Here is a 15,533-nt window from a genome sequence, read left to right as displayed (position 1 = left end):
CACTATACTTTGGTATTTTGTTAGAAGTTTTATTTATTTTATGTAGTTATTCTGAGTTTCAAACCATATTTTAGGCCAAATTCCAATCAAAGAAAAAAAATTGTATATTCTTATGTTTAGGAACTGCTTAGAAAACGTGCCTGAGTGGGTATGTGAAAGCCGAAAGCTAGAAGTTTTGGATATTGGCCATAATCAAATATGTGAACTTCCTGCACGGTGAGTATTACAGATTGAGTGAGAGAATCTTAAATTAGAGAAGCAGTTTTTTAATAATTTAGCTTGTTCTTATGAACTCCTAGAAGAATTTGTTTTAAAACCTTATTTCTAGTATCTTTTATCTCATATGGTATCTCTGAATTACAAACTTTCTTCGCTCAGTGGAGAGTAGGGTGAGACTTTGTCAGCCAGGCTTTCCAAAGCCACCCGGGGCGGTGCTTAGGGGATGTTTCTAAATAAGCAATGTTTGAAAACTCAGCAAACAGTGTGTTCACCTCTGTAATTTCAGTTCTTTCGGAATCTTTCACTTCTGTCTGTTGACCTAACATGTCTACCTTCCCCACAAATAATTCTCGGTTTTCCTCGAACATAACTTTGGAAAAAAAGATTATTAGATCATTAAACCTAGAAAGAGCAAACTAGATTCTGTTTTTCTTGATACGAAATTTGGAATAAAGGTCGAAGAACTTTTCTTTCCTTTTCTGTCTTAATGTGTATTATTTTTATTTCATAACTTTCACTTTAATGGCAAGATTTGTAACACAGCCATGTCATGAGGTCTAGTGTCCGTAGAGACAAATAGCTTCAGGTTAAGTAATTCTGGTACAAAGTATTATTGACTGTTAGTGACTAGCCATGCAATTAATAACAAAAGGTAGGCTATTCCAGGACTATCCTATAGAATTTTCCGTGATGATGGAAATGCTGTCTGTCTTGTATACGACGTGTGTCTGTGCTGTCCAGTGTGGCTCCACTGGTCACGCATGACTGTTGAGACTTAGAATGTGGCTAGTCCTGAGAAGTGCCAAAGTATGAAATGTGCAGTAGATGCAAAGTATCTCACTAATACTGTATGTTAATTACATGTTAAAATAATATTTTGGATATATTGGGTTAAATAAAATGTAAGAATGAATTTATCTGTTTCTTTTCACCATTTTTAATGTGGCTACTAGAAAATTTACCATTACATATGTGGCCTGCATTATATTTCTGTTGGTTAACGCTGTTAGAACATAGATCTCGTAAAAGAAATCTGGGTTACATTTCGATCCCTAGAAAGCTCAGTTGATTTTACTCTGTTCCTTGGCCATATGCTATACCTGGAATTTCAGTCTGTTTGAAAATGCTTTCTGCTTTAGAGTTTTATGTTGACTGAGCCTTTAGGCAACCCAGTGCAGCCCAGCACTATTATTAAGAGGACTTTGGTGCTGTGCCCTGTGGACAGAAGTGTGTGTAGGTGTGAGACCGACCAAGAGAGACCCTTTCAGAAGACAAACAGCAAAAATCAAGATAGACTCCTGCTAATGGGGGATAAAGAATTTGTTGGAAAAAATCTTGCAGTGTTACCTTTCTTCTGTTTTCTCTGTTCTCTTCCCCACTTCAGCCTCCCCAATCCAACAGATAAGCAGCACAGTGATGTCTAAGGCCTCTGTTTTCACTGTAGGCTTCAACAAAGATATTGTGTACACAAACCCAACAATTAAGTAAAGATAACATATTTTATTCAGTTTTCCCCAAAGTTAATTAATCTTTGATTTGATCTGCATTGGGTGGGCTCGTTTGGGGATCTAAACGAATGCTTATTCAAAAGCAAATTGCAAATGCCCTGTGGTCAAGGTCAAGGAATTAAACAGTGTGTGTGTGTGTGTGTGTGTGTGTGTGTGTGTGTGTGTGTGTGTGTGTGTGTGTGTGTGTGTGTAAATAATAAATAACACATTCTCCCTTCTGAATCCTAAATTGCACCCCAGGCCCAGTAAGACAGTAAAATTAGTGAACCAAATCCTGAATTACTGGGTTGAGTTGAATTACAGAAACCACCCCCCTGTGAAAACCGTGACTGAACGACTGTCCTGGATTATCTGTCTTGTCACGCTGATGTCATGCCAGGTACCAATCATGGCAGCGTTGAGACAGATTGCTTGCGTCTCTGTGAACGAAGAATCTAGTTTTGACATTTAAAGTGAATAAAGTTCGGCCGTCACGTGGAGTGATTTTAATAGCCCTGGCGGTTCCCGAGTGAGGTCACAGGGTGGAAGGCAGGAGGTGGTGGGGGTGGCCTCGTTCTTTGACAGCGCTGTACATGAGGTCTCCCTCCAGAGTGATCCTGATGCAAAGTACAACCTTGCTATGCCACAGGCCCCACATTTCTGTGTTTAAACCTGGGGACTGTTTTATTCTCTACGACTGTTGAAGTCTGAATTTGGTCATACAGTGGATTTATATTTGATTAAAGTATTCATCATTTGTTGTGGTTTTGATAACCCGTAGAAGAAACATAGGCCAGGGTTCCAAACAGCTCTGTAGGCACAGAAGAGAATAGTGAATTAAGTGCATTTTCTTCTCTTTGGGAGGGGGTCTCAGTTTTGTCTAGGATTAAACCAAAGAGAAAAGAAAAATATACAGACTTAGGGAAGTAAGGAAAGGGAGAAATATTGTGGTTGTGAAATGCAAATGAGGAAAAATAAAACATTTTATCAGTTGGCGTTTGTAAAAGTTTAATCGGAGAGAAGAATCCTTATTTAGTGTTGATCCTGTAGGTAAAAATTGATCGACTCTATTTATTGAGAATCTGCTGTGGGTAAAACACCGGTGTTCCATGGCAGACAAGACATGAGCCCTACCTCGAGAAGCCTACAGCCTTTTAAAGCATGGCTTCTGAGTCTAGCAAGGGTAGACTATTCTCTTCAGGATCTTCTATGAAACTTGTTTTTCTCTCTTTGATTAAGTAGAGCTTCTTTGTTAAATAATTCCCGTTCGTTTTTCCCACCCTCTTTTATTTCTTTTTTTTGTTTTGTTTTACAGTATGGAAAGTGTTGAAATATAAAAAGCTCCAAGTTTAAGCTTAGGAATTTGCAGTTGCTCAGAATGAATTTATGTTTCTTTGGAGAGATCATTTTAAGTGTTCGACTCCTGTTCATTTTTTTATTCCTTATCCCAAATTAGCGCTAAGTAGGTTTCCTTCTGTCTTTGTTCCCTCTGGCGCAGCTTATTTTGTAATAGTAGTCTCCGGAAGCTGCTGGCAAGACACAACCAGCTGACGAGGCTACCTGAGAGGCTGGAGAGGACCTCAGTGGAGGTCTTGGATGTGCAGCACAACCAGCTCCTGGAGCTGCCGCCGAACCTGCTGATGAAGGCCGACAGGTACGGTAGCTTGTTTGTTTGGGTTATTCATCAGAGTTGTAGAATGCCCCCTCGTTAGCATTCTTGTCCTACATGGTGTGTGCATTTTCTTTTCTTTTCTTTTTTTATATTTATCTATTTGGGAGAGAGAAAGACAGAGACAGAGCATGAGTGGGGGGTGGGAATCAGAGGGAGAGGGAGAAGCAGACTCCCCGCTGAGCAGGGAGCCCAACACGGGGCTCCGTCCCAGGACCCCGAGATCATGACCTGAACCAAAGGCAGACGCTTAACCCACTGAGCCACCCAGGCGCCCCTCGTGCAGATTTTCTGATTATTGGAGGTTTACCAAGAAAGCCACTTCTCTCTTTGGTAGGGGATGGAGTCAGGGGATATCCTGTAGGTTCTTCGTTAATTTTGCTGCTTTCTGAGAGGAGTGAGTTGAGTCGTTCATAAGCATAAGCACGGCATAAGTTTACTACCTGGTCATAACTGGTGCAGGTTGCTCCAGTCTTAGCTGAATTATCTTAGGATTCTCTACTCTTGGGCGCCTGGGTGGCTCAGTTGGTTAAGCGACTGCCTTCGGCTCAGGTCGTGATCCTGGAGTCCCGGGATCGAGTCCCGCATCGGGCTCCCTGCTCTGCGGGGAGTCTGCTTCTCCCTCTGACCCTCTTCCCTCTCGTGCTCTCTGTCTCTCATTCTCTCTCTCTCAAATAAATAAATAAATAAAATCTTAAAAAAAAAAAAAAAGGATTCTCTACTCTTGCTTTCAGGTATTTGTGATTTGGGGTGACAAGATATAGTTTTCCTAGAGTTTGCTAAGTTCTCTCGCTGTTCTTTTTTGACCAGTTGTCCTTACATTTACCACAGTTTTCCCTTTGCATTTAAATTATTTTCTTTAGAACAAACTTCTTCTTTTCTTTTTCTTTTTTTATTTTATTTATTTATTCATGACAGACAGAGAGAGAGAGAAGCAGAGGGAGAAGCAGGCTCCCAAGGAGCAGGGAGCCCGATGCGGGACTCGATCCCAGGATCCTGGGATCATGACCTGAGCCGAAGGCAGACGCTTAACCATCTGAGCCACCCAGGCGCCCTAGAACAAACGTTTTCTAAATAGCTTATGTCACTAAGTAGTTAAAAACATTGTTCTGAGTTGAGGGGGAGGTTAGTTTAAACATTCAGTGAAATCTCTTTTCTGTGGAGAGTTGCCACATGCAGAACTTCCCTTAAAGAAAGCTTGAGGTTAACTTGAGTGTTACCTTACTTTGGAACATCTTGTTTGCCTCAGGGACCTTGAGCATCATACAGAAAGGCTCACAGGCTGATGGCCTGCATCATTTTTACCTCTGCTAATGTTTATTTTTAGTGAGTGACCATTACTTGAGAGATGATATGAAGGATTTAACCTTTACTGTACCTCACGAGAAAGACAAAAAAGTAAAGTTTAATTTTGTGGTTCTCTTACAGAAGAAAACAATGATGGGTCTTTCTGTCTTAAAATATAAATTTGAAGTATGTTTCAGCGTGTGTGATTTTTCATTGGTGAAAAGAACTCTGCTTTCCTAAAGTGAATTAGATGCCCAACCAAGGTCCCTGTGCTTATTCCTGTCGTGATACTCATCACACACTGTATTATAATTTCTTGTTTACTGTCTGTCCCCACTGTTAGATTATGAACGCTGTGTCCAGTGACTGTGTCTTAATTATAGTGTTATCCTCAGCATTTTGCGGCATGTCTGGAATAAAGCAGGGTGCTCAACAAATATTTATATAATGAACAAAAGAAAATTTAAGGAATTTTAAATACTACCTTCACCCTTGGATTTTCATCTTCTTTCCTATGTCCTTTAAAAAAAAAAACTTCATAATCAAAATATAGCTTATAGTCAAAAAACTATAAATCTTAAGCATACTGCTCAATGAATTTTTACATATATGCCCCTATAGTCATCACCCAGATTAAGATAGAGAACATTTTTAGTTCTCCCTGCCTTTTCCTTTTGTTCTTTTTTTTCCTCATTTAAAAAAACATTTATTCTTTGTACTTAGTATAAGTTACAGTGAATTCCTACTGGAATAGTTATAGAGAAATAATGGAATTGTGAGAAAATGGGATTGTTAAATTGTAATTGACCAGTGCTATACCAGTTCCCTGACAAAAAAGAGCAATGTTTCAAGATCATTTAAAGACTTGTTCTTACTTCTGCATTCATATCAAAATACCGTTGACCCTTGAATGACATGGGGGTTGGGGTACCAACCCCCACACAGTCAAAAATCTGTGTATAACTTTTGGACCCACCCCAAATTTAACTACTAATAACCTAGTGTTAACCGGAAATGTTACCGATAATATAAACAGGCTGTTAGCAAATATTTTGTATATTATAAATGTATTACATACTGTATTCTTATGATAAAATAAGCTAGAGAAAAGAAGTGTTAAGAAAATCATAAGAGAAAATACATATACAGCACTATACTATATTAAAAAAAAATCCATGTATAGTGGATCCATGCAGTTCAAACCTGTGTTTTTCAAGGATCAGCAGTGCAGTGCACAGCATATGGGTAGCTATAGACACGTGCTTTCTGTTGTCACGAATACTGTAGGGTTTAATCTCTTCCCCTGTGCAGAATTCTAAGTGATATTGTAACCTTGTGTTTTCTCTCATAAGGCTAACTAGGCAAAACTCGGGTGCAGTTTTATCATGAGAATCTACTTGTTCTCCTGGGCATCTACACTGAATCTACAGAAACAAGTAGATAGAATCCGATATAGGAGTCTGAGATAAAACTTGTTCTGAATCTGGCCAAGTCTAATAAGCTCATGGCTAATAGAGTAGATAAATAGGCTGGAACTCTCCAGTAGATAATGAGTCTTTATTCATTTTTTAAAAGGACAGTTCTGTATATTTTTAATTCTCTAGAAGCAATCAGTAAGCAGTGAATCTCCTTGGTGCTGGGGCAGATCTGAAAACATGTCCCTGAGGGGGAGCTCCTAAGTGGAGTCGAGGAGACTGTGTTTTCGTGTTCAGAAAAGAATTTTTTTGAGTGGGGCAGCTATAATTTAAATTCCTCCACAGGTGACTTTGTGACCCGGTGCGGCTCACTCTGAATCTCGGTTTTCCCGTGTTGCATATTCTGGACAGTTCCCAAATGGAATCTGTAATTTGGAAGTGGAAGGATTGTGTGAACTGGAATATTTCTAGTAACACAATGTGGAAAATTAGGGACCTGAATCAAGCCACTGAAAGAGGACATTGCTGTCATGGAGAGGATAAGCTGTGCTCACGGTGTAGGCTGAAGGCATTTAGGCGGTAATTCCCATAGTCTGAATAGATGGGTTTCTCCAGAGCCAGCTGCATTTTGGAAAATAAGAGCTGTGGAGGGGGCATTTGCCAGCCTCTGTGGGTCTTGGGAGGAGGGCAGGCCATGTAAAATGTAATTCTGGCACAGGAAAGTCCTGAGTGGGAGGCCAGGCGAATTATAAGGAGCAGGCATCCTCCTTCATTTTATGAGAGGAAAGCAAATGACCGAAAAAGGCTGAAATGAACTTTTTCAAGAAAGCATATTTCAGTGCTTTTGTTTTCCAACCATGATAATAGCCACCTCTCAGCGTGGTGTATTATTAGTCATGACTCTGAGTCAGAAAAAAGAGTTAAGAGTTGTCTTCTCAGGCAGATAGGGTTGTGAAAGGGATAATATAAAGTTGATGAATGCTTTTTTGAATGACATTCTTGTATTACTTCACTTGTTGGAAGACAAGAAACACAGAACATTTGATAATGATTCTCACTAAACTATTTACTGCTTTGTAAATGGTTAATACAGCTGCTTTCCCCTTTCCAAAACCTAAATAATGGAGGTTTAATCTTTATTTAATTTAGAGAGAGTGCACACATAAGCGGCGGGGGGAGGGCCATAAGGAGAGTGGGGGAGAGCCTGAAGCCAACTCGATGCTCAGCTCAGCACCAAGCCCTGCACGGGGCTCCACCTCACAACCCTGAGATAATGACCTGAGCTAAAATGAAGAATCAGATGCTTAACTGATTGAGCCACCCAGGCGCCCCTCTATCTAAATTTTTTTTTAATTCTATTTTTTTACTGAGGCTTAATTTACATTCAGGAAAATGGAGTGATATTGTGTATTAGGTTTGATGAGTCTGAGGGGAAGGAATAAACCAAAACTGACAGTTGTGGGAGCAGGTCAACCCAGAAAACATGGAGTTCAAAATATGAGAGGGTTTTTGAGGACAGAATCTCTGTAACAAGCTTCTTGCAGGTGGGTTCAGTTGTGCTTTGTTCTAGTTTGCATGATCTAGGCCAACATCTTGCTGACCCAGGACATTGAAGTCACTGTGCTGGGTGCCCCAGAGCATTGAAAGTGACATCGGTAGTACCCTCGAGGGGCTCAGTCTAATGGAGACTTTAAAATAATTACACAATAAACCATAATAAAAAGTGGGTTTTAGAGGGTAAAAGAGAGGGGAAATGATATGGTTGGTTTTAATTTAGGCTCCTGGCGTGAAGAACAGCACTTTGCTCTTGGATAATACAGAGCTGTTGGTTTCGTAAATAGCTTCAGGCAGTAATGAAACTTTTCTTCAATCCTCCTTCCATTCAGTTAGCTCCAAAATACAAATCTTAAAAATATATAGATGCTCCTTGTTTCTTTCTTTCTTTTGTGGTAAAAAATTACTGTGGCCAGTTCTGTATTTGGTTATATAACTGAGGAGAGGGCCTGAATACAAGTCTTCATAAGTTATAAATGGTTTAGCTCGTGCTCTAAGTAGAACTTGTGCTTGGAAGCTTTAAGAGAACTGTCAGAAGAACATGCGTCATTGGACACAGAGCAAAAGACTGAACTTTGACTCTCTTGTGAGTTTTTCTTTAGCTCTGAGTCTTGCCTGCTAGAACCAATGTCATGGTTTTAATTACATCATATTGTCTGTTCAGTATTACAGCTTTAGAGTGGTGTATATTAATTTTCCTTACCTGGTGGTAGAAGGTATTAGTAACCAAATGAGAGAAGGAAACCTGCTTTAAATTAGATGACTTTTAGTAATATCTTTCTCTTCCTATGAAAACTTATTTTGACTTGCTTTTCATTGGCAGCTCAAAAACTGTAGACAGATGTGAGATGTGATGGACTGTGTGTTGCCGAGAAGTTGACTCTGATTTGTGTCTTATGATGAGGGTGGGATTTGGTTCTCTGGGGTGAACTGGCAGTATTCTAATCTGGATCTCACTGTCCTAGATCTCTTATCTTACCTCTTTTTGCTTAGAGTTGAAGATCTCCTTGATGGAAGTCCCCAGGAGTTTCAGATAATCAGTTTTTATCAACAGATGGGCAGGGTGGGGTAGATAGTCACCCGGGGTCACAGAGCAGATGGATGAGGTACAGCCACCCTTCTATTCATGAAATCTTGGTGAGGGCCCCCTCCTGGGCCGTCTCACAGCTGCACACTCATCTGATGGTGGGAGAGTTGCTGCTATAGGAGGCTGGTCTAATTTAACAAAGCCGCCGCTGACCCTTTCAAGGAGAGTTGTAGATTCCTGTTGTCGGTGGACATTAGGGTCTGTTTTTATCCCTGGTTAGAGCAGTATAAGGTGCTTTAAGGGCTGGGAGTGGGGAGAGCGTATGTGCGAATAAAATACGTGGTAATTATTAAATATCCCCTGAGTATTAGTCACATTACAGACCATAAGTTTTAGTGACTCAGTACATGTGTAAATATCAAGGGGACTAAACAGTAACAGAGAATTTGGAGATCGTGATCAATTGGCCATGACAACTGGTGCCTTTTGGCAAAGACAGATATTTCTGGCATTTTTAAGAGCTAAGTTGCCTACACTATTTTGTTTAAGTGAAGAGAGCTAACTTGTAAAGTTCTGATATTCTGAGAATAAAATTACAGTATTTCTCAAAGTGTGTCTACAGAATGCCCTGGGGTACATATTAAACATGCAGATTTCTGGTGCTTATCTCTGTTCTACTGATTCAGTATGGCCAATCATCAGAATCCTTAATTCCACAGAGTTTTGAAGCCTTACCCTGACCTACTTAATAAGAATATCTGGGAGTTGAATTTGAGAATCATGTACCTTCTGATAGAAGAGCACAATTTCACTTCTATTTTTGCCAAAAATGCACACTATTCTAATGATAAAACATCAAACAAATCTAAATTGAGAGACATTCTACAAAATAATTGTCTAGTACTTTTCAAAAGTGTTAAAGTTGTTTAAGGCAAATAAGACTAACTAAAGGAGGCTAAGGAGGCATAATGACAAAACATACGTGGGATCCTGGATTGGTTCTGGACCAGATAGAGGACATCAGGGGGATAATTAATGAAATTGGGATAAGGTCTGTAGATACATTTGTAGTATTGCATAAATGTTAAATTCTTAATTGACTTAATTTTTAAAACTAATTCTTTTTATGTTCTTATTCAACAATTCTTCCATCTGTATAATTTTTGTTCCTTTACCTGGTAGCCTTGTAGCCAGGCAGATTTTCATACCTTCCAAAATAATAGTTCTGTTAGACTGTATGCAATTTTTCTTCACTTGGAATCCCCACTATTAGGTGGTGTTGCTAGGCAATTAATAATTGTGGTTCTTTTTTCAAGTTGACTAGTGGGGTAAAACATTAATTTGGTGGGTTTCTACCAACACTTTAAAAAATTAAGTAGGATAGAAACGAATAGAGTCAGATTAAGTAGTGATTGTGAAACTTTTTTTTCTACTTTTTAAAAAAGATTTTATTTATTTATTATTTATTTTTAAAAGATTTTATTTATTTTAGAGAGAGACAGCACAAGCAGGAGGGGCAGAGAGAGAGAGAATCTCAAGCAGACCCTGGGCTGAGTGCAGAGTCCAACATGGGGCTCAGTCTCACGACCCTGAGATCATGACCTGAGCCAAAACCAAGAGTTGGGTGCTTAACCGACTGTGCTACCCAGGCGCCCCAAGATTTTATTTATTTATTTCAGAGAGAGCAGGCGGGGGGAAGGAACAGAGACAAGCAGACTCTGGGCTGAATGCAGAGCCCAACACGGGGCTCCATCCCACAACTCTAAGACCATGACCTGAGCTGAAATCAAGAGTCAGATGTTTAACCGACTGAGCCACCCAGGTGCTTCTCTGAAACTTTCATTGATACATGTGTATGTTGCATCTGTACTGGGGGGTAATGTAAAATGTAATTTGTACTCTTGGTTACTATCAAACATTTGAAAGCCCTTCCCTTAAGAGCTATCAGCCTTCTGAAGACAGATGAAATTGTTAAAAGTGTTGTTCTGTACAGACAGATGATAAAGAATCGATAGTGTTTCACAGTTCTGGGACATTGGGGGCCAGAAATCAAGGTTTTGTCTAAAAGTAGAAGAGTTTTGCTGGGCTTGAAATCTTAACCTTTTGTATTTTTAATAGAAGTCTCAGTACTGATCTCCAGAAAAACTATTAAAATGAGGAATGCCAGGGTGCCTGGGTGGCTCAGTCCATTGAGCATCTGACTCTTGGTTTCGGCTCAGGGCATGATCTCAGGGTCATGAGATTGAGCCCTGTGTTGGGCTCTGCACTCAGCCCAGAGTCTGCTTGAGATTCTCTCTCTCCCTCTGCCCCTCCCTCAGCTTGTGTGCTCTCTCTCTCTAAAATAAATAATTTTTTTTTTAAATGCAGAAGGCCTGGTATACTTACAAATAGGTAAATCGGTTTTGATACCAAATCCTGCACTTTGTTTCAGTGACAGAATTTGGCTGTAAAATTTAAGGGTGTGCTGGAAATTACTAAAAAGCAAACAAACAAAAACAAAACAAAACAAAACAAAAAAACCTAGATGAGCCAGAGCAGATGGACAGAATGTGCCAAGGAAGAACAGAGCAATTGCTCAAGAAGCAGGAAGTGGATTTGTCTCCCAGCTGTTGTGGGCAACTTTCCAAATGCTTTAGGGCAGGAGCTGTACATGAGTTTTTTCCTGCAACTTTTGTACCTTCTGCTAAGAAAAGTTTTTGAGTACTAAGTTATCTTAAGGATGGAGTTTAAAGTACCGTGCACATGTAGTTTTCACACTACCCAGCAGGTGCCCTGCTTCACCTCCAGCATTTCAGGAGAGAAGGGCCTATGAAAATGTCCTCAGGAAAATGTTTTATTATTACTGTTTTTTAACATTTGAATTTTGGAGAGATGTGTTAGGGAATCATGGATTCTTAAGATTAATGAGGTCTGGGTTTTATTTCTGGCTCTGTCATTAATTAATGTTTAATAATTGCCAAGTAATTTGACCTTTCTCAGCTTGTGTTTCTGTCTTCGGTGAAATATGAGGGGGCATCTCTGTGGTGATGGGAGAACCAAATGAAATAGAAAATAGGAAAGAGCTGTGGTCTCTACACAGCACCTTACAGATGAATAGAAAGCAGTCATATGTGACTGCTTTTTCTCTATTTAGCAGAGGAGGGTCACCTAGTGAAGAGGATTATATGGATGAAACATTTCTTGGCACGTGAACCAGTCTTTTATCTTTTATACAGTTATCACAAAAATCTATAAGGGAGAGGCTTAAGGAGGTTATTATATCATCTTGAGTTGAGACCAAACTCAGCGCTTTAGGAATTTTTTGGAGGTTTTGAAAGCAGGGGGTGCGGTTATATACCCTGATTTTTGAGTTAAACTGTTAACCACACTGGAGAAATTTTGCAAAATGAAAGTAGTTGCTCATTCTGGTGGAAATGCAGCATTTGTCTCCTGCTGAAATATTGTGAGGTTGGGGGACAAGTGTTTTTATTTTTAAGAGAATGGTCTTTAAATTGAATTTTCCTGAGACCGTTATAATCAAAAATCTTTTTAGCCCAATTATCTGCCCTCTGACCGTTAACTAACAAGATGATTCAGTCAGGCCCTTTCAGTTCAAATCAAATCCTTTGGAACCAGCGCATGTAGTTTCAACTTCGTTTCATTTCCTGGCAGGGTAGGATGTGGGATTTTCTTTTTTTTCTCCCTCTTAATTTCCCACCAAAGAGTATATGGCTCCTTCAGTACAGCAAATTTCAACATCTTGATGAGAGGACAAGTCTCTTTGGAAATCACTTTCTTCTCTTCATTCCAGATGTTGTAAGGGATTTTCAAAGTCCTTTTGGCAGCTTTCTAGGTGAGCATTCACTAGTCAGTCTTTTTTTCTTTCAAAGCAATATTCCCTCCTTTTCTGGCCTGAAGATATGCAAACATTCATGAATTCTCTTTTCTTACGTCCATAACTATATATTGCCTAGACAATTATATTTTAATGAGATTGTGATATAGTTTCCCAGCCAACCCCAGTCCATGATGTTTCGGGGCAATACATTTTAATTTGTTCTAATTCTTCACTGAAGAAATTCTTAACAGGGTATTTAAGTCAGGTGATATAACAAAACAGACTTGTAAAAATACTTTGAAGAACTATGGTGCTGAAATTGGTTTCCTTCCTAGTTCAAAACCATTTCAGAAACTGCATGAATGACCTTTATTTTCTTCTGTGTAGCACACACGACTATAATTTCCCATGACTATTTATGGTCTGTACAGCCCTTTCTAACTTCCTTTTTTTTTTTAAATGTCAACGGAATACATGTTTCTTTAATGGAAAATGTTCTATTTTGGGGAAGCTGCTTTTCCTTAGACAAGTAGTGTAATTGGAGTGTGTGTGTAAGTATTTGTGGGGATTTTGCAAGATTGGGGAGGATTAGGGGATTGAGAGTTTGGCGTTACAGTCCTGGTGATGACTCCTGAATACAAAGCCTTCTTTTGGTCCAAATTTAAAAATAACTATACTTCGTATTCCGTAGTCCTTTTTTAAGGAAGATTTTATTCCTTTTTCCTAACATATGGCAAAGCAGTCCTGAATTGGACGCTGAAAGTTTCAAACCCAGGTGGTTGTGAAACAAGACAAAGGTGGTTCATTAACAGGCTTTTCCAGATGGGGAGGCAAGGTGGCTTTGACCTTGGTAACCATAGTGGAGAGTGTGATGGGCAGAACACTCTCCACATTCCGGATGCTGTAGCTTCCCAGTGGAGCCCACACAGTGCAGGTCCATTTGAAGCTGGAGGGTCACCTGTGTGACTCACGAGCCAGGCACAGTACCTGCTCTGTCCTTCCTTCCCTTCTCTTTCCAGTGACATGGAGCCTGATCACAGCAAGGATTCTGCTTCAGTTCTCCAGCTTCGCTTTCCGTTTATCTGTGTTTCACAATAACTATGGAAGGATTATGTGATTTTAGTTAGCTGGGGTGTAAAAACGTTCTTCATCTTTTAGCCATTTTCACTCTGTCATCTGGATAACTGGGGCAGCATATACCCCTTGTTTGTTTATTTTAAAGATTTTATTTATTTATTTGACACACAGAAATAGGAGAGAGAGAGAGAGGGAGAGAGCACAAGCAGGGGGAGAGGCAGGCAGAGAGAGAAGCAGGCTTCCTGCATGAGCAGGGAGCCCGACGTGGAGCTCAATCCCAGGACCCTGGGATCATGACCTGAGCTGAAGGCAGCGGTTTAACCAACTGAGCCACCCAGGTGCCCCCCCCTTGTTTGTTTATTTTAATGTAAATCTTATTGAAATATAATATAAATACAGAAAGGGCCAAATCATAAGTGTAGCACTTGATGAATTAAGTGAACACACTTGTGTAACCAGCACCCAGATCAAGAACCAAAACATTGTATTAGAAAAATTGGAAGCTCTCTCCCAGACACTACTTCCCTTCCCTGACTTCTAATAGCATACATTGGTTGTTTTGTTTAAAGATTTATTTATTTTAGGGAGTGAGAGTGTGTGCATGGGGAAGGGGCAAAGGGAGAGGGAGAGAAACTCAGACTCCCCACTGAGCGCAGAGCCTGAAGCAGGGCTCGATCCCATAACCCTGAGATCATGACCTGAGCCAAAGTCAAGAGTTGGGCGCTTAATGACTGAGCCACCCAGACACCCCATACGTTAGTTTTGCCCAACTTTGAATTTGATAATTATGGACTCATGCAGTGAATCCTCTGGTATCACTCCTTTCGCTCTCCTATTTGTGAGCATCATCCTGCTGATGTGTGTGGTTGCAGTTTTTCATTCTTACTGCTATATAGTAGTCAATACAGAACCAAGTGTCGCCTGCAGTTGTGAACACATGTCAGTAAGATGTGGTTTGGGCACCATACTGAAAAGGACTTGGTCACTATGTGATTTTGTTGTATTGTGACCTAATGTCTAATTGGTTTATTACTCTAAGGTTTCTTTTATTTAAAAATAGGCAATTGTTTTCTCTTCCTTAAGGCAGAATAATAACTTTACCTTATCACTTTCCCTTCCACTCCCTACCAGCTATAAAATTAATCACTTCCTCTCACCTTTGTGCTTCCATAAAAACTGATTTTTATCTGTATTTAACACATTAAGTTCGGGTGTTCATCATAGATAGTGGAGTCATGTATCCATATGCCTGCTAGTAAAGCCGGGGCCTACTTTTAAATCCAGTTTCTAATATTCCAGGTATCAGTCAGAAAAATTCTAGATTTGTTGAGGGTCCTGGACTAGACCTCTGGTTTACCAGTGGGATTTTGTTGCAATTTTGTCATTGTAGCCTGAGATTCCTGAATGCATCTGCAAACAAACTGGAAACCCTTCCTCCAGCCACTCTTTCTGAAGAGACGAACAGCATCTTACAGGAGTTGTATTTGACAAATAACAACCTCACAGATAAATGTGTGCCCCTGTTAACAGGACACCCCCATCTAAAGATCCTTCACATGGCCTACAATCGACTTCAAAGTTTTCCAGCAAGGTAAAAGAAGATCACAGAGTGATGTTCTTCATTGCATTTCTGAAAATGGATTCATAGATGGAAAAACAAAAGATAAAATGTTTATTTCCCACATCATGTGAAGCTTGTTCCTCCTGATCCTTATTCACAGTTGTCTTTCATCTGAGCCACGATTAGCATTTCCCTAAAGAGAAAGGTGTTAGTTTTTCTAATATGAATGTATCCCAAGACCCAGTCACAACCGTGTTACTTGTGATTTTGAAATAAGATCTGTCATTTCATGGGCATGTTTTTTCTTTTAGTTCTTTTTAGCCAAATTATTTTTTAAAAATTACCCTACTATGGTGTGTGGGAATTTAGAACATAAACTAGAATACCTTACGGTTCTTAATTAGCTACTGGTTTTTATAT

General features: G+C 39.7%; 1 protein-coding gene across 1 annotated transcript in view; it reads left to right on the top strand.

The window, feature by feature from the left end:
* The window catches only part of PHLPP1 (PH domain and leucine rich repeat protein phosphatase 1), a 216,814-nt gene that overhangs the window by 173,789 nt on the left and 27,492 nt on the right, over positions 1-15,533 (top strand). Inside the window, exons 9-11 of the mRNA XM_028102984.2 lie at positions 121-216; positions 3,205-3,360; positions 14,943-15,143. Coding sequence (XP_027958785.2) covers positions 121-216; positions 3,205-3,360; positions 14,943-15,143 — 453 coding nt within the window. The remainder of the gene's footprint in view (positions 1-120; positions 217-3,204; positions 3,361-14,942; positions 15,144-15,533) is intronic.

Source organism: Eumetopias jubatus, unplaced genomic scaffold (assembly GCF_037043125.1).
Source record: "Eumetopias jubatus isolate StellerSeaLion01/CBP00866 unplaced genomic scaffold, mEumJub1_p1.0 scaffold_16, whole genome shotgun sequence".
Lineage (NCBI taxonomy): Eukaryota > Metazoa > Chordata > Mammalia > Carnivora > Otariidae > Eumetopias > Eumetopias jubatus.
This window is presented reverse-complemented; position numbering and strand designations above follow the sequence as displayed.